Source organism: Aythya ferina, assembly GCF_964211825.1.
Source record: "Aythya ferina genome assembly, chromosome: 6".
Taxonomy (NCBI): Eukaryota; Metazoa; Chordata; class Aves; order Anseriformes; family Anatidae; genus Aythya; species Aythya ferina.
The window spans coordinates 20855833-20879352 of NC_140303.1; the positions used below are offsets into that span (position 1 = coordinate 20855833).

A 23520-nucleotide genomic window follows, 5' to 3' on the forward strand; every position below is an offset into this window, starting at 1 on the left:
TCCATTCTCTCTCTCATCCTGTGTTATACAGTTTCCCATTAAAATAAAAAAAAATAAATAAATTAGGGAGCTTGAGCTAGTCTAGGTGGCAACACTAACCCCTGACAGCCATGCATACATGTCAAAAGCAACATTGTAATTTCATTTATTTAGATTTATAGCAGTGTTCATAAAAGGCATGTAATTCTCAGATCTAGGCATTCTGCCAACAGAAAATACTATCCAATGAAGTACATGTGTAAAGCACCTGCCAATAGTGTAAGCTAAGAAACCACAAGAAAATGAAAGGCAGAAACACTTGCGAATCCAAACACAGCTCCTTTCATCCCCTTCCCTCCAAAGGAGAAGAATTTTAGGATAGATGTGTGTGCAGAACATGAGATTCAGAGTTTTTCATGGACAACTCACTGCCACAAACCTCCTCTGTTTTCATACTTCCAGCCATACAGCTTGAGGAAAGGTTCCCCCAGCCAGTTCATGGGACGGCTGTGGCTCTGTAAGTCCAGTTCGCCTTGACTTACTCACTGGTGACCATGTTGACTTGGCCACTTTTTAAAACAAAAAGGAAATGAATTTCAAGGACAGTTTTTTTTATTTGTTTTGTTTTGTTTTGTGGTAGTAGGTACATATTTCTCACTACAGGAAAGAAGAAAATTTTTCTTTTAGATTTATATCTTCAAGCAATTCACCAGCTCTACCTAAATGGCCTACAAAGGCTGGGCATAGCCACTGGCAAATCCCAGAACACATGCCCAAGTGTTCCCATAAAGAGCTCTAGAGTCTGCACCACCCACAATTTGGGTCCATTTAGTGTGTTATTCCAAATGGAAGCCTTCATCTAGTATTCATTTCAGGTGTGTTGCAGCTGTATAATCCACTCAGGAGGCATGGTTTTGAACATATCTTCCTTAAAGAACAATGAATATTCTGTTCTTCCAAGCAAGACGTTCGTGTTTTCCAGCAGGGACAGACCTTGCTATTTGCCCGTCAAAGGAGGCATCAGTTCAAGAAACAGGCTGCAGCAGAAACTGCACTCCACACCTCAAATACTCCGCTGGTACTACAAATCAGAATTCATCCGAGCACATTGAGGAGATACAGCATTTCTCAGCTCCAAATAGCATTGTCCACTAAATTGAACCTTAAAATAATCACACAAAGTAAAACCAAAGCAGTCCAGGTTATTTTCCATGTTGAACAGCTTGCTTAAACTGTATTAGACTATAGAGGTAAGGATTGTGCAGATGTTACAATGAAGGCAAAAAAATCTTTTCTCTGCTACCTGTGACAAATGGAGCTCATCATGACACAAATGATCAACTCAGACTAGATCTGTTCCCACAAAACACAGCTCTCTTCTCTCACATTTGTCATCTCCAGCAAAATTAGAAATGACTTAATGATTCATCCTGAGTGTTTTTCCTGCATGATCTTACTAAAGGTTTTTGCCATCTAAATATTCACACACAAAGCATTTTAAATAAAGATTTACTTGTGGATAAACCTGAATTTGCTCAAATCCACTAGGAGGTGGGCTCAGATCCATTTGCTCCAGTGTGTATACATGTCCGCAGACATGGCTACAAAGCCTGAGGCTGGTTACTATTGCTATATAACAGTATAAAAAGTATTTCCTAGCTGTTCTACCAACTCCCTGCTTGTTGAAAAAAATAATATAGCTTTTGTCAGTTCTGCTACTTTGGTACAGTTGGCTATGAAAAAAAATAATCTGGAAAAACAAGAGGTGGTCAGAGCAGCCAGAAAGGCCTCACTTCAGCACTGGGGGGTTAGCCTTAAGAGGCAAGAGCAACTGCCCAAGCATGCTCTGCTTTATTCCCCAAACGTGTGGAGGGCTGATGCTTTAACACCCTCTTGTTCTGCACACACACCTCCCATTCTACCCTCTCCCATCTGTAACAATAAGTAGACCCCTGAATATGCTGGTATTAGACACTCACCCCAATGCATCAGGCTATGCGTTTCCTCAATATAGTACAAGGAAACAAGGGAAGAACGCCTGTGATAAATAACACTGGACTAATCCACTATTAAAAATCCTGGATTGTGCTCCAGTCTGCAAAGGCTTCTACTGAAGAAAGGTGCTGAGCTGCCAGCAAATCTTCACTGAGAAAGAGAAGCTGAGGCCAAGACAGTTTAATAAACAACTCTGAAAGGATTTTACAGAGCCCATGTCTCCTATCACACTTGTGTAAGCTGTTTACATCAAGGAGCTAAGAACTGAAACCTTGGGGAGCCAAGCAAGGGGGCATATTCTTCCCAGAAGAGTTTGTGAGTTTTGGAATGAAGTAATCTGATGCACAGATGGATGAGACAATAAACAGTTTTTGGAGAGGCAAATGGTAACACTGGATTCTGAAACTAAGCACAGCAGGTAGCAAGCTTCCGGATGGGTGTTGAAAAGACTCATGCAGTTTCCTAAAAGCTGATACACTTAATCCCTCAGACATGGAAGACTTAACTGTTACCATTTATTAATACCAGACCCGTTGTACCATAGGTACAATGCTAGCATAAACCCTCCCCACAGCTTCATGTGACACAAGATTTAAATGACCCTTCTATTATGAAGACCAATGCTCAGGACCATGCCAGGCACAGTATCACTATGAATCCACTGGAAAGCACTTCAGAAAGCCATGAAAATAAACTTGTACTTGTTAATGTGCCACTGCAGCAGAGACTACTGTCTAATTAATTTTTTTTAACATTGTCAGAACAAATAGCAAGCCCATTTCCCAAGATTCATCAGATTCCCACTGAAATAAGTGAAATAAATTGTTCAGAGAGGTGTGGGATTATAACGGATAAAATAATAAACACAGCAACAGTGGCTTAAAAACTAATCTTTCTTAATGCTGAGTATGGTTCCCTTCAAGTCAAACTTGAGATAAAACATCATGAGACAACTTGCTGTGCTGATCCCTAAGTTAAATCTACACCAAATATCTAAAGACTGGGGACACCAGGCTTTAATTGTGTTCACATTTATCTCAGATGAGGTCTGTTTTAGGAGAAGAAACACAATAATAATAATTAATAATAATAATAATAAAACATACCAGGCAGGTGTTGCTGTAGACTTTTCTGAGTCGTATACAGTTGCCCTGTAAAAAAATAAAAATAAATAAATAAATAAATAAATACATGTGTACTGATCAGCTGGAGGGAGGGATGATGATTTTGAAGAGTGATGGTACTTTTCTGAGCCTGTACACAGTGTGTTCGGTATATTTGATAAAGAATGCCCACAGCCCTAGCAGCATGTGGATGCTTCTGAAACAGAAGTAAAACAAAGTGAAACACCAACAAAGCCGCTCACCTGTTCTGCAGCCCCCGGCAATGAGAGCTGCACAGTTACGTAAATAAACCTCACAGCCCGGTCTTTGAACACTGACCTCCTCTGCAGCGGAGGGCGAGCGCCCTTCTGCCGTGGGCAACCGAACGAGCAGCCTCCAGGAGGGACTCGGGCCACCCGCTCCCGTTTTCTCCCCTCACTCCCGACTAACACCGAGCAGGCTGCGCGCTGCGAGCACCCGGCGCAGTCCTTAATTGCTTCAAAACCGATTTTTTTGTGTGTTTTTCTTTTTTTTTTTTTCCCCGCAGCACCCAGACGCACACCCACAGCCGCTCCCCGCCGCCCCGGCCCGGCCCCGCTCACCTCAGCGCCCGCCGCCTCAGAAGCGCCCCGGGGGAGCCGCCCGACACCGCCGCCGCCTCACCGTGAGGCGCTGTGAGGGGCTGAGGCGGGCGCGAGCGGGACCGTTGAGGGGCCACGCGCCCTGCGCGAGGGGCGCGAACATGAGGGGGGCACGCGGGGAGCACGCGGGGGGCACGCGGGGAGCACGCGGGGAGCACGCGGGGGGCGCCTGCCCCGTGCAGAAGCAGCGCGGCCCCGGCGCCCCCGCCCCGCTGCGTGCCCCCTCCCACAGGGGGGCGCCACCCGCGGCCGGGGGCTGCCGGCGCCGCCCGGGCGTTGCTGCGGCCCGGCCCGCGCCGCTCCCCCCGCCAGAGGGCGGCCGAGGCCAGGGCCGCCGCCTCGCCCGCCCCGACGGAGCGGCGCCGCCGGCAGCGGGCAGGGGCGGCCGCTGCCGCCGCCGTGCCAGGCTGTGTGGCGGCGGGCACCGGCGGCGAAGGCTGCGCGAAACGCTCGGTGCGCCCCGTCGGGGCGGCCGGACCGCTCCTGGGCCGGCAGGGAGGGACCCCGGGCGGGGATGGGAGCGCCCCGTCGGGGCGCGGGGACCGGCACGGAGACGGGGAGCAGCGGGACGGGACGGGACGGGACGGGACGGGGCTGCCGCGCGTCCCCGCGCGGTGCGCGCCCCCGGTGCCGCACGTCCCCGCGCCCGCGGGGCCGGGGCGCGCGCGGGCGCCCCATTGGCCGTTGCTAGGTGACGTGCGGCGCGGCCACGTGACCGGTGTTAAATGCCGCCCCGGCGGCGCGCGGCGCCGCAGAGCCCGTCCCGCTGGCGGCGGCGGGAGCGCGGCTGCCCGCCCCGGCCCGCCCCGGCCCGGCCCCGCGGGCGCGCAGCGCGGCGCGGCGAGGCGAGGCGAGCATGGTGCCGCGGCCCTGACCTCCGCGCCCCGGTGGGGACGGCCGCGGGGCGGCGGCCCGTGCCCCGTGCCCCGGCGGGAGGGCGGCGGGCGGGCGGGGGCGCGGGATGACCGGCGTCCTGGAGAGCCTGGTGCCGGACATGCACGCCAGCCAGATCTCCGCCGGCGGCTACCAGCAGCAGCAGCAGCAGCAGCACGGCGGCCTGCACAAGCCGCAGGAGTCCCCCACGCTGCCCGTGTCCACCGCCACCGACAGCAGCTACTACACCAACCAGCAGCACGGGGCGGCGGGCGGGCCGCCCTACGGCCCGCTGGGCTCCTACCCCTACGCGGCCGGCGGCGCCGCCCCCTACTCGGCCAAGGCCGGCTACGACCTGGGCTACGCGGGCGCGTACGGCTCCTACGGGCCCTACGGCGCCAGGGCCTCCCCGGCCAGCAACGACCCCGGTACGTCCGAGCCCCGGGGGGGGCCCGCGGGAGCCCGGCGGGGCCGCGCTCGGGGCCCCGGGGAGGGAGCGGGGAGGGCGCTCGTGCCCGGCGGGGCCGCCCCGACGGGGCGGGCGGTGCCGGCGGGCAGGGCCCGGGGCGGCGGGGGCGCCCGTCCTCACCGGGACTGCCGCGTGTGCCGCAGCAGAGAAGGAGGACTGCGAGCCGGAGATCAGGATAGTGAACGGCAAGCCGAAGAAAGTGCGGAAGCCGCGGACCATCTACTCCAGCTTCCAGCTGGCGGCCCTGCAGCGGCGCTTCCAGAAAACCCAGTACCTCGCCCTGCCCGAGAGAGCGGAGCTGGCGGCCTCCCTCGGCCTCACCCAGACGCAGGTAGGGCCCTCCCGCCGCGGGGCCCCGGCACCTCCCGTCCCGACGGGGCCGGGGCGGGCGGGCGGGCGCCGTCGGGGCGCGGGAGGGGGCTCGGCCCGCGGCGCCTCGACGGCCCGGGGCGGGCCGGGGGCCGGGGGTCGGGGGTCGGGGGGTGGCTGTCTCGGGGCCGAGCCAGCGCCGGAGCCCGCGGAGCTGCGGAGCCCGCCCGGCCCCGGCGCGGTGGCGGCCAGCTGACGCGGCTCTCCCCCCAGGTGAAGATCTGGTTCCAGAACCGCCGCTCCAAGTTCAAGAAGATGTGGAAGAGCGGCGAGATCCCGGCGGAGCCCCCCCCGCGCCGCAGCGCCTCGCCGCCGCCCCCCGCCTCGCCCCCGGCCTGGGACTTCGCCGCACACCCGCGCACGCCGGGCGGCCCCGCCAGCCCCAGCCCCGCCGCCGCCTTCCTCGGCACCTACCCCTGGTACCCGACGGCGCCCGGTGGCCCCGCGCACCTGCCGGCGGCCGCCCCCCTCCCGCAGCCGCCGCAGCCCCCGCACCACCACGGCGGCGGCATCTTCTAGGCGCCGCAGAGACTCGAGCCCGCGGGGCCCCGACGTGCAGCACTGGTGCTTTGGAGCAGCCCCGTCCCGTCCCGTCCCGTCGCGGCACCGGACCGAGCTCCCCGAGCTCCCCCCAACGCCCCCCGCAGCCGAAGTGAGCAGTGCGGGACCGGCGCTCCTCTCCCCTCCTTCCTCCCCGTCTTTCTCGTCAAATCACCAGTGCAGAACTTTGCTTAATTTTATTTTTTATTTTTTTAAAGTTGATAGGTGCCTTTGCGGAAGACCTCATTTTGATGTTGGGGACTAAACAAAAAAATAATAATAAAACGATAAAAAAAAAAAGATAAATAATTTTTATATGTAGATTTAAAACGAGAGCCTCCCGTGTTTAAGTTATCCCTTGTAGCCGTGTAGGAAACAGCCCGGCGAGGGGGGTGTCCCGCCCGCACGGTGCTTTCGGGCGGGGGTCGGGCCCCGACGGGGCCCCCCCGGCAGCCCCCGGCCCTGCCCCGGCGCGGTTCGCCGTTCAGACCCGTGAAACGAAACGAAACGAAACGAAACAAAAAAGGGTATTTGGGGTTATTTATTATGGAAAACTTAAACACTCTTTAATGTTTCTTTTACGATAAGCAGAGATTATTTAAATAAATTATTGTTTCCATGGTGCCCGCGCTGAGTTTCTTTGGGGACGGGGGAGGTCGGGGACGGCGGTGCTCACCTGGGGGGAGCCGCCCCTCCTGCTCGCCACCGCGACGTTGCCGCAAGCCGGCAGCCTCCCCCCTTCTCCCCCCCGTCCTTTCCCGTCTACAATAAAGTCTCGCCCCTGCCAGTCTTCGCGGCGAGGCCATGAATCACTCAGCGCTGCCTCCGGCAGCCCAGACCCGGCCCTCCCCCCTGCCTGCTGGCGCCAGGGACATTTCGCCCGGGACTGGCTCCTGCCGTCTCACCGCCTCCCAGACGTGCCGGAGGGGTTTGGGGCACGGCCCCGGAGTAATTTCTCTCTTCTGCCTCCCCGTCGTTTGTACCCAGGCCGGAGGCACCCCCGGCTGTCCCCTTGCAGGGGCTGCCCCCTCCGAGCCGCCCCCCCGGGGGATGCCGAGTCCGCGGAGGTGCCGCTGGGAGCGGAGCGGGGCGAAAGGCGGCTGCTGCCGGCCCCCGTTGCCCCCCGTTGCCCCTCGTTGCCCCTCGTTGCCCCCCGCTCCCCGCCAGGCCGGGTGCTCGCCCGGGACCCTCCGGCAGAAGGGGGGACGGCAGGGGGGAGTCCGGGGGGCGGCTTGTGCCTGAGAGCCTCGGGGAGAGCACGGGGGAAGGGGTGGGGGCAGAAGGCGAAGGAGGAGTGCGGCAAGGAGAAGGAAGGGGGGGAAGGACGGGAGAGGAGGCTGCAGGGGAGGAGGGAGCGGCAGAGACAAAGGCGAAGCCGCCCCGGGGAGCGGCGGGGACACCGGCCCCGGGCGGCGGGGGGCGAAGCGGCGGGGGCCGGGCGCGGAGCGGAGCGGGGCCGGGAGGGGAGGCGGCGGGGGCCGCCTCCGGACACACGGACACGCGTGGCGGGGGGGGACGGGTGCCGGGACACCCCTCCGGCAGGTGACGGGTTTTGCTGACACCCCGCGTCCGAGCTGCGGGAGGAAAGCAGGAGCGCGGGGCAGAGCCGGGCGGGGACCCCCCGCCCCGTCGCTTTTCCAGGCGCTTCTGGTTACCGAAAGAAGTTCCCCGAGACCCCCCCCCCCCCATCCCCTCCCTGCCCCTGCCGACCCCCTCGCCCGGCTGCAGCCCGGTGCGGCGGCGCCGAGCCTGCCTCGGCCCCGTGGGGTCGGGCGCGGTGCCCGCAGCTGCGGGGGGTCCCTGCCCCGGGACTGCCCCTGGCCGGGGCAGAGCGCGGAGCCCTCCGCGCTTTGCTTCTCCTGCTCGGCGCGTTGCTTTTTGCTGATGATCCGGCGGCACTTGGCTGCGGCCCGCAGGGCTCCCCGGGCCGGCTGTGCGGGAGCCGTCGGGACAACCCGCGGCACCCCCGGGCACCCCTAGAGGACAAGGGGACGCCCAGGCGTGCCCACGGCCACCCGCGCCGCAGTGGCATCCCTCCGTCCATCGCACATACACGTCCACGCACACGTGCGGCGTGAGCTTTCTCCCGTGTGCCCGTGCTCCCGGCTGGGGCAGGCTGCACCGCAAACCGGCCGCCCCCCGACGAGGCGGCTACCGGGGGCGGGCAGGGGGGAGCCCGGGGCCGCCCCGCCGAGGAGGGCAGCCCAGGGGGCGAGGAGCGCCCCGGCCCCGGGGAGAGCCCGAGGGGGGGCTCGTCCCGTTCCTCCCCGGCCCCCAGCAGCGATCCCCCCCCGGTTGTCCCCCCCCCGTCGGGCCGGCCCGGGGGGCTCCGTCCGCTCGCCGCGCACGGGCGGGGCCGGCCGCGCTGTGCCGAGGGGAGGCAATTTGCTCGTTTGCCCCGGTGAAAAGAAAAAGCACGAGAAATTCAATTAAAGCGGCTCTGGCAAAAGGAGTTATTTGAGGCATGAATGTCTCCCCTAAAGCTGTAGCAATCATGTGGCATTAGACACTTCCGGAATCCTATAGCCAACTTGAAAAATCCCAGACCCCTTTTTTCCCTAATTTTTGCTCTGATCTGTAATTTTATCCACATTTGCACTAGTTTGAGCATTCTGGCTCTCCCATCTGAAAGCCTGCAATTACTATATAATTCTTCGCAATTTCACATGTCCTAATATGGACTGTAATTTTTGCGCAAGACAATTTCCTGCTATTTCAAGCATCAACATTGTCAAAGTTGTATGTACATAATAAATGGGAATATCAATGCATAGTTTTTAGCATAACATCTTGACTCCTCGATAATTATATCCGTTCGGAGCCTACGCAGAATTAGCCTGAATTGCATGGTAACTGCTGCTGCTTTAAAATTTTTAAAAATTACTCATAATTTTCCCAAAGATTACCAAGATCTCGAGTGCACAATGTCATCAGCGTAATGAAGAGTAAACATTTATGCTAATAATCTGCAATTTTTTTCATCAGCTATAAAGACAGAGGCTATATAGCAGAAAATTTCAGTCATATTCTGCAAGAGCAGAGCTGCAAAAAGGCTCCTGCGCTCAGAGGCATGTACATCTCTGGGGGATCTCAATCCACATTTGCACTCTCAGGATATTATTATTGTGCTTGGCTTCTTTTTTTTTTTTTTTTTCCCCCATTTTTTTTTCCCTCCCCAGCCCTCTCTCCCTGTTTCTCACACTCTCTCGCTCCTGTAACTTTCATAGCCAAAAAGCCGCCTTCGGTCCTTCGCTTTGCCGCACGGAGCCGTGCCCCGGGGCGGAAGGTAAGGGCGGCGGCGCCGGCTCCGCTCCCCCGGGGGTCGAGGTGAGTGCGCGGAGCGCGGCGCGGCCGGGAACCACCGGCGGGGCTCGGCCGATGCCTCTGCCCCGCGGACTCGTGCCCGGGGCCGGCCGGAGCGGGGCCGATGCCGGGCCGGGGGCTGCCGCCGGGCCGGGGGCCGCGGTGCCGCTGGGCTCCGCCGGCGGCCGCGCCGCGCCCGGGCGTGCTCGGAGCGGCGGAGGCCGGAGCGGTGCGAGCGGGAGCCCCACGGCCGGGCCGCCGCTCCGGGAGCCGGGGAGGCGGGGGGCGGGCGGGCCGGCGCGGGGGGGGACTGAACTTTTTCCGTGGCGTGCGAGTTGCGCCGGTGGCAGGAGCGGGGCCGGCGGAAGGCGGCGGGGCGAGCGCGGAGCGCGGCGGCGGGGTCGCTTTTTTTTTTTCCCTCTGTCAGGCGAAGGGAGCGAGCATCGAATGCAAACGGGTTTGGACTCTGATATTTGATTTTTTTTTTCTAGTTTCAGGGGCTGTTCTGTGCTCTGCAATTAGATTGACACATGTACAACATCCCCAGCCATTCAAGGGGGTTCGCAGGGACACTCCAAAGGGATTTTTTTTTTCTTTCTTTCTTTTTGGGTGGAAGATATTAAAGAGGTATCTGTTGTTTGGCAATTTTGCTAAGTCTGTCTTCATTACTTCAACATTGTGCATTTGCTAATTTGGAAGCCCCTTCCTATTGACAGCTCTGCTCCATACACCTGCAAGCAATTTGCAGAGCTCCAATATAGGAGAATTGCAGAGATGGCAGCTCGCACCTATTTTATTTTTTTTTTCTTCGCTTTTCTCAATGCACAGCAAATTTGGCTTTCAGTGCGTTATCTCTTTTGTTAATGCAAAAAGATTCCCTGGGCGAAAAAATTGCTCATAATTACCAGAGAGATGGGGAAACTGCATTAGAATAAATAAACCTGAAATTACTGTAATTATGTTGTGTTTGATGGGCTCGGCTTGTAATCAAGAAGAGAATACAGTGAAATGATGCTGACCCTCTTGGGTTTGCAGCTGTACGCGCACTTTGGGGTCTTTTTTTGCAGAAAAGAGTCATTTTGATCATCATTAAGCTGTGTGTAACCTATTTCAGAAGTGTTTGAAAATGAGGGGCACTTTTTTTTCCCAACAAGGGAAAAAATATATCCCAAAATTACATTTTGCCATTTACAGACTCATCCATAAGGTTGTGTTTGCGGGGTGACAATTGTTAAAGGTATAATATTCGAAATCAGGACTTAATCATTGTAATGAGGTATTGTTTCAATATAAGCACCTTTGGATTATTCATAGTTTAATTAATATCCTCATTATGAAAATCTTCGAATCAGATATTTGATGAACTACTTGTCAGCAACAAGGCAGAATTAATTAGGCCTGTATTGAGATTAACATTTTCAAATGTACAATTATAATAGACTCTAACTCAAGACCGCCTCGCCGAGAGAAAACTAATAATTTCTCTATTTGAACTGTTAGCAAGACGTTATTGAATTACTAGGAGCTAACATATCTTAAAGTGCTCCCCTCTGCTCCACCGCCCCGCTGCTGTCCGGCCAGGGGCGGTTGGGCTCGGGACCTGCGCGCGTCCGCGGCCACTGCGCGCCCGCAGGGCCGCCGCGCTCCCGCTCCCGCTGCGCCCGGGCGCGGAGTCGAGCCTTTAGCCCCGGTTCCCGTTCTGCTCGCCCGACGGCCGCCGGGCAGCCTCGGGGCTGGGCGAACCCGGGAGCAACCGGGACGGCTCCGCCGCCGCGCAGCGGGCGGCCCGGAGCCGCCGGACCGGCCGTCGGGGCCGCCCCGACGGGGCGCGGCGGGGGGACCGCGGCCCCCCCAGCCCTCCTCCGACGGCTGTGGGGCGCGACCGCCGTCCTGCGACCCCCCTCTCGTCCCCCGCGGAGCGCGTCGGGGCCGCGCAGTTTGCGCGCTGCGCGGAGCGGCCGGGGCTGCCCGGGGCCGGGCACGGAGCCCGGCCGCGCTGCGAGACAGGGAGCAGGCGTGTCTCTTTTTCCAAACCATAATTTTACTGTCTCAAAGAAACTTTATAACTTATGTACAAAGATTTGTTGTGGTTTTTTTTTTTTTTTTCCTTTCCTTCCCCAGATACAAAGCAATAAGTTAACATTCTCAATATAAAACTAAACTTTGACATATAGAACACTAAACACAGCTGAGCTCAGTTTATCACATCTTCCGAGTTTCACAAGTAAAATGTCAAGATCTCAGTACACAAAGCATCATGTTTTACAGCCACACGAAACAGAACGGAAATAATCATTAAAAAAAAAAAAAGAACAAAACAAAACAAAAAAAAAAAAAAAACAAAACAAAAGGCTAAATTTGTGCAACATGTTTACAGAACAATAATAATAATAATAATAAAGAATAAAATATGTACAGCGAGTAGCTCCTGCACGTCGGTTTGGGCATCTCTGCTGTGGCCGCCTTTCCGCGGGGAAGCCTCGGCGGGGCTGTGTGGGGCCGTGCGGGGCCGCGGGTCCCCCCCGCCGCCCTCGGGGCTCCCCTTGCGCCCCCGGTGCCTCGCTTCGCCTCCGCAAAGCGGCCGGCAGCTGCCGCCGTCCCCCTTCAGTCTCAAACAATGTGCATCTCTTCCTTTTGTCAGAGAGGTGAAAAACGCAAAGCATTCGGACCAAAGCTTTCCACGCGCCAGCGAAGTAGAAAAGTTATTTGTAAAAGTTAAAAACCGCATCCTTCTTTTGGGGGGATTTTGTATGTTTTTTTTTGTTTGTTTGGTTGTTTTTTTTTCCCCCCGGAGGGGCGGGTTGCGGGGCCGGGGGTTTTGGGTCAAAGTAAACCGTGCGTCCGAACCGTGTGCTCAGCAAACCGGGTCGTCCGTTTGTCTCTAGCACTCTCATAGTGGTAATTTAAGTCAATAAATAAAATCCCTTTCTTCCCCTCCTAACAACAACGAAAAATATACAGATGAATAGTGAGAGTTACAGAAAACGTAGAGGAAAAAAAGCTCTGGAAATTGTACAGCTCGCTCCCCCCCTGCGACCACAGAGCCCGTCAGATCGGGGTGGCAAATAGCTGACCTACATTTCAACAGACACAGACAGACAGACAGGACAGAGGAGAGGGCTCCCCCCCACAAACATATTTTTCTGATTGTCCCACAAAGCCGCGGCCGGCGCTCGCTCTGCTCCCAGGCTGTTGTGCGGTGCTCGGGGCCGCTCCGTCAGCTGTCAGCGGTGGGAACCGGCCCGCATCACATCTGTGCCCTCCTGCACCGAGCTACAGCGCAGCGTGCTAACGGCTCTATGGGCAGAGACCTCCTGTTTGTTTGTTTGCTTCCTTTTTTTTCTCTCTCTTTCTCTTTCCCCCTCTTTTTTATTATTATTTTTTTCCTTTTACTTAATTTCATTTTTTTTTTCCGTGATGATTTTAATTCTTTTGGGGACCGATAGTGCTTGCGGTAGGGGATGGACGGGTGTGAAATCACATCAGCTGAGGCTGCTGCATAGCTTCTTGGTGGGCCGAAGGGTACCACGACGTGTAGCTGGGGATGTAGGTGCCCGGGGTCCCCGACGAGGCCTTACCAGAGGCGGAGGTGGTGTTCCACACCGGGGGCACCGGGGGCGAGCTGCCCGAGAGAGCCCTGCCGTTGGTCAGGGCGCTGCTCTCCAGGGCGGCCCCTCCCTGCTTCATCAGCTTCTTGAATTTGGAGCGCTTGTTCTGGAACCAGATCTTCACCTGCAACGGGAGCAGGGCACGGTTCAGCACGGCTCGCCACGGCTCGGCGTCCCCCGGCACGGCCCCAAGCGGGGCCCCTACAGCCCCCCCCCGCCGCCCGCCCGCCCCGACGGGGCCCCCAAAGGTCCCCTCGCCTCGCCCCCCCCGGGCCCGCAGCTCCCCCGCTCCTCTTCCCCTGCTGCCCCGTGTCCCGGCCGGGCCCCCGTCGCCGTTTCGTGCCGCCGAACCGCCGGGACGCGCCCCCCCCCCGACCCCCTGAACCCCCAGGCCGGGCCGTGCCTCACGGACGGGGCGGGCGGCGCCGGGCCCCGCTGCCCGCGGCTGCGGCCCGGCTGCGGGAATCGTGGCCCGGGGGGAGAGGGGAAGGGGGAGGCCGGGGCGGCGCGAGGCGGCCAGGGCCGTACCTGGGTCTGGGTGAGTCCCAGAGAGGCCGCGAGCTCGGCTCTTTCGGGGAGAGCCAGGTACTGAGTTTGCTGGAACCTCCTGTTCAGAGCCTGCAGCTGCAAACTGGAATAAATAGTCCTGGGTTTGCGGATTTTTTTCCCTTTCCCATTAAAGCGAACTTCCCCTCCTTCTACCACAGTGCTTTTCTCCGATTCGGCCCCTACAACCACAAACGATGCACAATAAATAATAATGATAGCGGCAATAGTAATAATAGCAGTAACAGCAACAGCGACAGCAATAGTAACAATAACAGCAGCGACATCGACAACAACAATCATGAGAAGGAAGAAAAGTGCGGCTCGAGTAACGCTAACAAAGGCTCCGGGCGATTATGGCAGCCCAGGCTTCTTCCCAGAGAAAGTTTGCTATTTTTACAGGCTGCAGTTTAGGTTTAATTACCCTTAATTGCATACATTGTTTATAGCGCTACGCAATAAATAATTACGAAGACTAATACGTGCACATCTGGGTTGATTTCTTTTCCAGCCGGGCATTGTGTGCTCTGTGTTCTGCTCCCCTGTGATCCTCAGCCTCTCCTGACTAACATTTTGTAATTTAATTTTAATCCCCCCCCGATAGATTGCTTTTTTTTTTTTTTTTTTTTTTTTGATCCAAGCATCCTCCCTCCCTCCCTGCCTTCCCTGCCCCCCCGCCCCAAGCCGAGTGCACCTACCTGTCTCCTCTAACCGGGTCTGAGTCAGGCTGGAGCTGTTGGGGTAGGACTGCACTGAACTGATGTAGGGGTTGGTCGAGTGGCTGCTGACCGAGTTGACATAGGGGTAGCCCAGCGGTCGGGAGAAGGACGAAGCTGTGCTGTACGAGCTGTCAGGCTGAGAGTGGCCCGCGGAGTGTAAACAGTGCATGGAATAGTGTCCGTGGGACATGGGAGAAGGAGACATTTGCTGGCTGGGCGGCCCAAACTCCATAAAGACAGCCTTCCCTGAGACGGGGCTATTTAGACTCTCTGGCATGGTAGTCATGGTCATTTCTTGTCGCTTGGTCTGTGTGTGTGTTCTCTCTTCAGCTTGCCTTTTTGGGGTCTGTTGTGTTTCTCAGGACAGGAAAGAACCCAATTTAAGCGGAACAGGGTTTTTCACTTTCCATTCATAAGAAAATGGAGTTTGTCTCTTTGAAAAGTCTAAGCATGATGCTGGAGATCTACACAAACTCGCCTAAAAGCTTTGACTCAGCCAAGCCTATGAATATTCATGAGACGGCGGAGCTGATTGGTCCGCCGTCTTGCATAATCGCTTTGGATTGGTCCGAGCCGCTTGGGGCTCGCCTGGACCCCGGTGAGCGCCGAGAGCCGGACTCGCAGCGCCGCGCGGCCCCGAGCGCCGGCCGCACGCCCCGACGGCCCCGCGGCCCCGCCGCCGCCGCCGCTCCTGGCCCCGCCGGCCGGCCCCGGCGAGCAGCTCCGGCGGATCCCGGGCGAGGCGGGGGCCGTGGCGCCTCCCCCCGCCCTTCTCCGCCCCCCGGCGCGGAGGGGCGCGGGGCCGACCCGGGAGGGGCCGCCGGGGTGCTCCCCCCCCCCGGGCACCGGGCCCCGCGGGCGAAGTGGGGCCGGGGGTCCGGGCAGCGGCTCCGCGCTCCTTGCCGAGGGTCCTCCGGCTCGCCGGGCAGTCATTGTTTGTCTGGGAGGGGGCGAAGGGAGGGGAAAAAAAAGCAAAAAAAAAAGCAAAAGAGCTCCGGGGAAACAAATGCAAGGAAGCAAAGCTCGCCCCGAGCGGCGGCACTGAGCTTGAAATGGAAACTTCCGCGCGCGTGAGCGGTGAATGAGGTGGGACTTGGGAGATCCTCCCCAGAAAGCCCCCGATGAATCCCAAATTACTTTGTTAGATAATTAGAAAGTGTTGATAATTATTTCTTTCATAATTCGGCGGTGTGGCTGTAACAGGAAAATGATCTCGTGAAAGTTCACACGTGCAGATGTATTAGTTACTGATTCATTTGATTAAATGCTAGTCTCAAGTGCTCTGATCCACAGCTGAAGGCGGCCCCATTAGCATAACACTGATGTTTAATTTTCATACGCATAATTAGCCATATATTTAACACTAATAGCAACATGCAGCCTTTCAGCGTTAAACAGCCTGGGATTTGATCTGGCCTGGGCTGAACTTTCCCGGTTACACCTAGGCTGTCTGGGGCGCGCGGTTATCGCGGCACCAAGTCTCTGCAATCGAGCACGTTTTGGCAAAGGGCGAACACCAATAAAAAACAACACTCAAAACAAATCGCCTGGCTGAGGTCGCCGGAGGTGGCAGCGCCGACTTCTCTTCCCCGCCGCCGGCTGCCGCCTGCCGTCGGGGCTCCGGGGCTCCCGGCACGGCGGCACTGGGCACCCCCGGTCCCGGTCCCGGCCCTGCCTCGCGGCAGCCGGCTGCTGGCTGCGCCGAGCTGGCAGGAGCGAGCCCCTCTGTTCCTCTTTTTTTTTTTTTTTTTTCCTTTTTCATTAGTCGCTCTGTCGGTTTTAATTGCCCATTTCCCAACGCCTCTTTTACTCCCCCCCCCCTTTTTTTTTTTCGCTCGCGACGCGTAAAGTTCATTTCCACAAAATAGCTGCGGATTGGTGCGGGAAGGGGCAGGAGCGGTGAAGCCCACACGGACTCCTCCGGCAAGCGGCACTGCCCCCGGCGATGTAAGTGACCGTCCGAGGCGGGGCTGCGCGCTTGGCCGCGGAGGGGACGGGGCGCGACGCCGCCTTCGCCGTCCCCGAGCCCGGGGCCGGGGGTCCCCGCTCCACCGAGCCCCGAGGACGGGCGAGCAGGGCGCAGGCAGCCGTCGGGAGCGGGGCCGCCGCCGCCCAGAGCACCCCTCGCCTCCCGTCCCGTGGAGCGGGGCCGCCGCCGTCCCAGCGGAGGGGGCGCGGAGGCTGCGAGCGAGCCCCGGGGAGCGGGCGGGGGGCGACCTCCCCGTCGGGGCCCCCCTCGGGCTCTCCCGGGAACGCGTCCCGCCTGAGGGGAGGCCGAGCGCTTCTGCTGTTTAGTTTGCAATTAGGGTTACAAAGGGGTGCCGCAAATGCCGGGATTACCCGCGGGAGGCCTCTGCGCACGGCGGCCCCACGGCATCCTCCGCGACGGGACGGGACGGGACCGGACATGGCCAGACGGGACGGGACCGGAGGGGACCGGACGGGACAGGAGAGGACGGAGCCGTGAAGCTGCGGCGGCCACGCGGGGCCGGGGGGAGCCGCTCGGGCTTTCGCTTAGCACCTGCGGTGCCCCCCGGGGGCTGTGCCCGGGCCGCGAGGGGCCCCAAACTGCTCGGGGCGGCCGCCGCTGGGATTTTGGGAAAGCCAACCCGCTTCCCCGGGCAGTGCCGGGCGTCCCTCGCTTTGCCGGCCCGACGGCACGCCGCGTAACCTCTGCGCGTTTGTAAACTTGTTTGATGCATCGTTTATTTTTACAGGTTTTAAGGCCTTCCAAACTAATCTAGGGGATGAGCGAACTGAAAGGCTGCCCTGCGGTATTAGAAACGGCCTGGGGGGGGGTCCTGCTTCCTGAAAAGATGCTGTTAGAAACGATTCGAGCTGACAGCTCGCTGTACGCGGGTGCAAGCAAACAGCGCGGACAAACGGGAAGACGCCGGCTCGGCCCGCTCCAGCCCCGCCAGGCGCGCTCCCGGGCGGCCCCGGGCGGCAGCGGCAGGACCGCGGGCCGGGCGCGCTCCCGAGTGCCGCCTGCTCGTGGCCGAGGCAGGAGCGGGTCCTGCAGCCGGTAAGTGTCACCGCCGGACACGTCCGGCCCGACGGGGCGACGAGGCGGCCACCCCCCGCAGCCCAGAGCCGCCCTCCCGCCCCGTCGGGCCCGCAGCGAGCTCCGGGGCCGGGCGTTCCCCGAGGGCCGCCCCCGCGGGCCCCATCCTTCCTCCGCCGCGCTGCCACACGCCGAAATCGCGCAGTGTCCCCCCCGTTAATCCCCATGCCGGCCAATTCTCCAAGCGGGGCAGCCATCGGGTTGCAGGAAAGCGCGCCCCGCATCTCGCCTCCAATCGCTCCGTGTGCCGCGCCGGGAGAGCAGCCGTGGGCAGGGGGCAGCTGCTGGGGAGAGGCTGCAGCCCCCGGGCCAGCCCCCGGGAAACTTTCCTGTCCATCCGAGCAGAGTTATACAGCCCGGCATGCAGCGCCAGGTAGCGGCAGTGAGGCCAAACTGAGCCACAGCTCAGCTGTGAAGTCCTGTGTATGCCCCGCACGGGACATGGAAGAGGGGGACCCGCTCGCTGCCCTCACCCCAGACAACCCAAGCCCCCGCAGGCTGTGCGTGGCTGCCTCCAGGGTCACAAACATGCCATCAGGCTTTTATTAAATACTCACCAGGTAACACACAGAGAGGACCGTGTCCAGAGCCAGCCCCTCGGGCTGCTTTTTCTGCCCCCTGCAGCAACTTAGGCAGCACCCATTCCCCAAAGAAATTACAAAAATCTTATCTCTGTCCTGGGTGACACTGGCAATTTTGCAAGCACAACGAGTCCCTCCACGCCTTGCTCCATCTTTAGGCTTCTTCCACCACTTTAGAGAGGATTTCTGCTCCCTCTGAGGTAACCACGATGGTATGCTCAAACTGCGCTGACCTGCAGGGCACACGCAGCGGTTATCAGGGGGCAAACGCGCCGTGCCCAGCAAACTCAGGTGGCTTTTGGCTGCCGGTGACCAGCTCGGGGGCTTGGGGAAGATAAAAAACCCAAATCAGGCACCTTTTGTTGTCTACAGAAATCGCGGTCCATTTATCCTCCAGGATCTCAAATTCGGGGGAGCCTTCCATTATTATCGGCTCTGTAACAAGGAAAAAAACAAACAAAACCCTGTTTTTTCAAGTTAGTCACGCTCCCTGTGAGCTGCGGGGTGAGGCAGGGGCCCAGCAGGCAGCTGCCCTTCGGTGGGTCCCGGCCCCGGGCCGGGTCTGAGCTGCCACTGCCACGGGAACCGAGAAGGAAGACGAATCGTTAAGGTAGGGGCTTGCCCACTCCTCTTTTGTAAAAGCAAGGAATTTTAATCAAGCTTTAATTAAGACCCCGTGGATAATAACCAAAGCGCCAACCACGCTTATAAACAGCAGATAGTTTGAAATATCGGAATTTTTTTAAACAGCCTTAAAATGTTCATTAAAGCAGCAAAACAACAATTTTCTGATTTCCCTCTAATTGCCGCGCCATTTAGCCTCGTGGGGAGGAAGAGCGGCTTTTCCCCGGCAGCCCCGTGCCTGGCGCTCGGCGGCTGCGGGGCCGGGCTGTGCCTGGCAGCTCCGCGCTACCCCCGGCCCGGCAGCGGCTGCGGCAGGCGAGAGGCAGCCGACAGACACCCCCGGGGTCGAGCTCTTCACCAAGATTCACGCCAAGGGCTTTTTCCCTTTCCCAAATCTCGGTGCTTGGAAGTCGTCTCAGCCCAGCGCTTCCTTATGGCATTTTAAGAGTAAAGTTTTAATCTGTTGCCTGAGGGGTCAGTGCTGCCTGCACCCCCACGTCCGACTGGACATTTCTATATTCAAATAAAGAAATAGCTCGCAGCTGGGTCGTTGTGTGCGTGCTCATTACAGACAAACACAGAATACATTTACTAACCTATTGTGAATGCCATTCCCTCTTCCATTAACAAGTCACTGTCATTGGCTAGAAAAGAAAATAAAAACGCATTTATACACACACACAGAGATATATACTGGCAAGAACAGCCAGCTCACCTCAGAGCCCATCTGGGTGTGCAGGTGCCGTGCTGCCCACAGCCAGCCCCACAAAGCGCCAGGGCCTCCTTACCGTGGTGCCACACCTCGGGGTGCCCATGGAAGTACGACCCGATGCCATGGCCGACGAAGAAGGGGCAGACCTGGAAGCCACCACGCTGTGCCACCAAGCTGTGGGGGCAAAAGAGACACTGTGAGGGAGCACGCCCCGGCTCTTGACAGCGCACCAGTGCCAGAGCGTCATATTGGTGTGGGGTTGACATTTCGTGCTCACTCTGAAAGAGTGGTCATCAGCGCTAGCGGCAGTGAGCCATCGTTAGGTTTCAGAGTTAACACACCCATGGGCTGAGCAGGGCAGCAGCACAGCCTCCACTGAGACCTCCCTGCCCGCAGAGCCCCCACTGGGACATGTGCCTGCGGCATGCACTGGGTTGTGAGGGCAAGGAGGGTCCTGCTGCTGGTGGGGTTGGTAGAAGGCAAACCTATTCCATTGCCAAATACTAAAAACACTCAATGCCGAAACATATTGCAACTGCAGATCTGTTCACTTCAATTCACAACGTATTTCTAACGAACCCACCACGACAGTACCGAAAGCAAATTATAACAGATACGGCATTTGAGTTCTGCCTGGGAGCTCTGCCCTCTCCTCATGGCCTGTGAGTAAGGAACATCTCCGAGCAAGATATTCTTGCCTGCAGGAACAGGGCCCAGCACTGCACCTTGCCCTTGCTGGGAAAGCAAAATCCTATCCTAATCCCTAAAAGCTGGAGGACCTGGAGACAAGTGGGGTGTCCTCTGGCTGAGGGGCTGCCCGATGCTTGCAGGCCTCTTGCCAGGGCCCTGCTTGGTGCTGACTGGAGGCTACTCAGGAAGCAGGGCCAGCCGGGTCCAAAATGGAAACACACGGAGATCTGGGGGGCCGGGAGACGGATTAGAAGTGACAAGGAAGCTGCTCCTGCATATCATCCCCACATTGTTTCTAAAAGCAAACTGGATCACAGGAGCAAGGCAGGAATACACTCAGTCTGAAAAGATTTTGTCTGTGAGATCAAAAGCCTCATTTGTTCATTTTAAATCAAGGCAGGTAGTTAACACTTCTGGTTTGGCTATAGCTGTGGCTGAGCAAATGCTCCTCAGAGTGTGACTACAGGCTGACGAAGAGCGGGAAAGATGAGAAAAAAGAATAAAGGTGCCAGCTGTCTCCTCACGTAGCCATTGCCCTGCGCACAAGGCCATGCAGCCTCCACAGCGCTCGTGCCGGCACCCGCCTGTCACTGTCCCTGGAAGCAGCTGCCACTGCTGAAGGACATGGAGCGCCTCCACCGTGGTGCAGGAGTGAGAGAGGGGAGACAGGTCAACAGTTGACAGTGCTGCCATGTCCAGGCCTTAAGAGCATGTTTTAACAGGATTTGTGTAGTAGCTTTTACCTACCCATCACCCCGATACAAGGACTCACCACATTTCTTTCATTACTTCTGGAGAAGAATGGGAAATTCAGGTTTAGTTGTTATTAGTAACGCTAGAAATTGGGCTTCATTTAGTTATATTCAAGGTCCAGAGTTTCATCTTCTACACAATTTACATGGAAAAAAAATCATGAAGGCTTATGCAGTGAAAAGTCCTACTAGTGATGGAAAAGTCTTTCTGCTGTGCCTCTGTCATGCCAGCCTGGTCTGGGTCAGAGACCTGGACTGTTTAGGACGATGCTGAAGGCCAAGGAAGAACAGGGAGGAATTAGAAAGTCAGATTACTCAGAAACATACACAAAATGAAATGGAAGATCTCCGGTGACCAAGCCCAGAGCAATGCAGATAATGGTTCCCATACGGGGGAAGCGATTCTCTGAAGAGACGGGAGAAGCCGTATATGCACCGCAGGGTAACCTTTTCCTTTGCCTCCTTCTGTGAGTCTTTTTGCAAGAGCTAAATGATGCCAGCAGCTGTTCAGCTCCGCCAATGCCTGCCCAGGGCACCCCTGACTGCTGCTGGGCCCCACACCCACCCCCAGCTGCTGAGTGGCAGCAGGGGCAGCTGCTCACAGGGCACCCAGGCATGAGAGGCACTGCTACAACCACGTCCCCTCCTCTTGTGGTGAAATAAGTGGTTCTTGCGCGTTTTAGTGTTGAATTCTGCCACTTTCTTGCCAAAGAGCTTGAAAACAACTCGGCTGGTATCAGTACTCGGGTGGTTACCTTCTGTGACACCAGCACTGCCAGCCATATGCGCTCCTCCGCCTCCCCACTTAAACGTGTCTACATACAGAGCCTGGGCCTTCTTTATATAAATTTTAACATGACCAACGAACTTGGAGTGACACACAGAAAACCTGTGGAGAAAATAAGCTGCAGGCATGAAACTCAGCCATGTTCAATCTGGTTTTAATATCTGCATGTGCTTCGGAAGCACTGCATGGGGAATTTCAAAGCTCTCCGCAACTACTAGCTTCACTTTGGAGTATTTAAAAAATCCTAGTGAGCTGTCACATCCGTGTGGAGGTACAGTGAAACACATGCAGCTTCCATAAAAGAAGGTTGCTAATGCCAGCTGCGACTTGCAAGGGTAATTCTGTAAGCACAAACGTTCATGTAGACCATAGATACTTGCAGGGAGGACGTTGAAAGACAGGTCTGGGAAGTGTGAACTGAACTGCTGATCTTGATCATTCCTCTGGCCACTGGAGCTCCCAGGCTGTGGAATCTGGTTAAAAAGCCTGGATGTCACAGAGTGGAGCAGTTTTGCCTAAGTTGGCCATTTGCTGCCAACAATAGCTCAATGTTTTGGTCTTGCTGCCTCACTGCCTGGCTCGGGATCTGTCAGCAGTGGCCTTTCTCTCCAGCTTTCCCCAGAAGGCAGCTTCATAAGATTACATTTCCTGCTCTGTGAAAACAGGGTACCAGAGGAGTCCTGGCTGCAAGTGGGAAAGAAGCGAAGGAGGGTGGCAGGAGCTGGTCAGGCTGAGTGGGGCTGAGGAACCGGGCTGCAGGGCTTCTCATCTGTGGGTACATCCCAGTCCCACCACTGCCTGCGGTGCCAGCTGGGCAGCAGAGCCACACTGCACTGACAGCATAAAGGGAGGACAAGGATTCTTCAGTACAATCGTTGTTAAAAATATCCGCTGATAACATTTACCATCACACATTTTATTCTTCGAGCCATGTTGCGTTGCTTGGGCAGAGGTGAATTGGGCAGGATTAAAAGCATAATCATTTAATGAGCTCAGTACTTGATTTCATGTTTTGCTGCCATGTGTTACAGCCCAGCGGCTGCAGAGTCAAGAGTCCCTGCAGCACTGCTCCTCTTCTGCAGGCGGCAAAGTGCATAGTGTCGGGATGAATTGGCTGTGGCCAAGCTGGTAAAGGAAAGTCACTGAGGGCAGGTGTCTGCCTAAAACCCATGGGCAGAGCCTCCCAGGTGGTGCCTTCATGCTTCTGAGAGTGGACAGCGGAGCTGGGTGTCAGTTCCTTCCCAACTGCTGCCAGACAACAGCTAATTCCCTGCGAAAGGAGGGATGAGCATGGAGACACTTGGCTTTCCTGCCAGCAGCCCAACGGGGAAATTCCAACAAAGCAGCAATAGGCAGGACTGCTCCTCTACAAAGCTCTCCTCGATGTTCTGGAGCATCCATTGAGAGTTTTTGAGTGAATGGGATAAATCCCTCTTGCTGAAAAGGAGCTTGAAAAAATTTCCATGGGGGGCTGGCCCTGTGCCTCCCCAGAGAGCCTCAGATAACCTCTGGGAGCACCCAGGGGACAAGGGGCATCCCAGCTCCAGAGGAAAACACCATACACTCAGTCTCATGACTGGGACTCCCATTCTGGGACAAAAAATAAACAAACAACAACCCAAAGCTACACTTTATTTTCTATTTATCAGATTCTGTTGCTTTTTCCTCAAGGCAGGTCGGGCCCAATAATCTAAGCCCTCACTGAAGAAACAAAATAAACCAAATCCTGCTTTCAGCCTGGAGCAATACCTCCCTGTGCCCTCTGGTGCCAGAGTGGAAGAGTTGGCTGATCAGCTAGGGCGGCACAGACTTGGGCTGAACATCCTGGGGAACTGATTCCCAGCTACAGCTGCTTCCCACTCACTGCCTGCGTCTCTCCCCAGAGACCAAACTTTTACACCGATGCTCTGCTGCACGACACCAGAGGCCAAAGCTCCCAAACAAATCTGCCCTACACCACTGGGCAGGGGGCACACTTGGGAAACACTGGAAGAGAGAACAGATCTGTAATAATTGTTTTCTTGTTCAGGGACCTGTATGAATGCATCTTTTTTATTTAAATTAAAAGTATTAATGCTTTTCTTAAATATATTGTTAACAAAATGACCATTGAATAGCATTTTTTTTAACATTCTTGAAAATGGCATCAGCCTGAACTAGATTTG

The 23520-nt window shown here is 56.9% G+C and overlaps 3 protein-coding genes across 6 annotated transcripts in view; 1 reads left to right on the forward strand and 2 right to left on the reverse strand.

Moving 5' to 3' along the window:
- The first annotated feature begins 4568 nt into the window (after nucleotides 1–4568).
- DLX2 (distal-less homeobox 2) lies at nucleotides 4569–6564 on the forward strand. 2 transcript variants are annotated; one of them, XM_084524421.1, is made up of 3 exons: nucleotides 4569–5019; nucleotides 5204–5391; nucleotides 5643–6564. In XM_084524421.1, the coding sequence occupies exons 1-3, from the start codon at nucleotides 4680–4682 to the stop codon at nucleotides 5946–5948; spliced, it is 834 nt and encodes a 277-aa protein (XP_084380547.1). In that variant the 5' UTR covers nucleotides 4569–4679; the 3' UTR covers nucleotides 5949–6564. The 2 variants fall into 2 exon arrangements, with proteins under 2 accessions (XP_084380547.1, XP_084380548.1); XM_084524422.1 differs by having other exon boundaries at nucleotides 5207–5391.
- Nucleotides 6565–11293: 4729 nt separating this feature from the next.
- On the reverse strand, nucleotides 11294–14744 carry DLX1 (distal-less homeobox 1). Its single transcript, XM_084524454.1, has 3 exons — nucleotides 14125–14744; nucleotides 13409–13608; nucleotides 11294–13004 (listed from the first exon to the last, which is right to left on the reverse strand). Exons 1-3 carry the CDS (start codon nucleotides 14435–14437, stop codon nucleotides 12750–12752), a joined length of 768 nt encoding a protein of 255 aa, XP_084380580.1. The 5' UTR covers nucleotides 14438–14744; the 3' UTR covers nucleotides 11294–12749.
- A 2985-nt stretch (nucleotides 14745–17729) lies between these two features.
- The window catches only part of METAP1D (methionyl aminopeptidase type 1D, mitochondrial), a 48252-nt gene continuing 42461 nt past the window's right edge, over nucleotides 17730–23520 (reverse strand). For all 3 annotated transcript variants that reach the window (XM_084524452.1, XM_084524451.1, XM_084524453.1), the window contains exons 7-10: nucleotides 19203–19300; nucleotides 19011–19058; nucleotides 18147–18225; nucleotides 17730–18023 (exon numbers count right to left, since the gene is read on the reverse strand). In XM_084524452.1, the coding sequence (XP_084380578.1) occupies nucleotides 17945–18023; nucleotides 18147–18225; nucleotides 19011–19058; nucleotides 19203–19300 (304 nt within the window). In that variant the 3' untranslated portion in view covers nucleotides 17730–17944. The remainder of the gene's footprint in view (nucleotides 18024–18146; nucleotides 18226–19010; nucleotides 19059–19202; nucleotides 19301–23520) is intronic.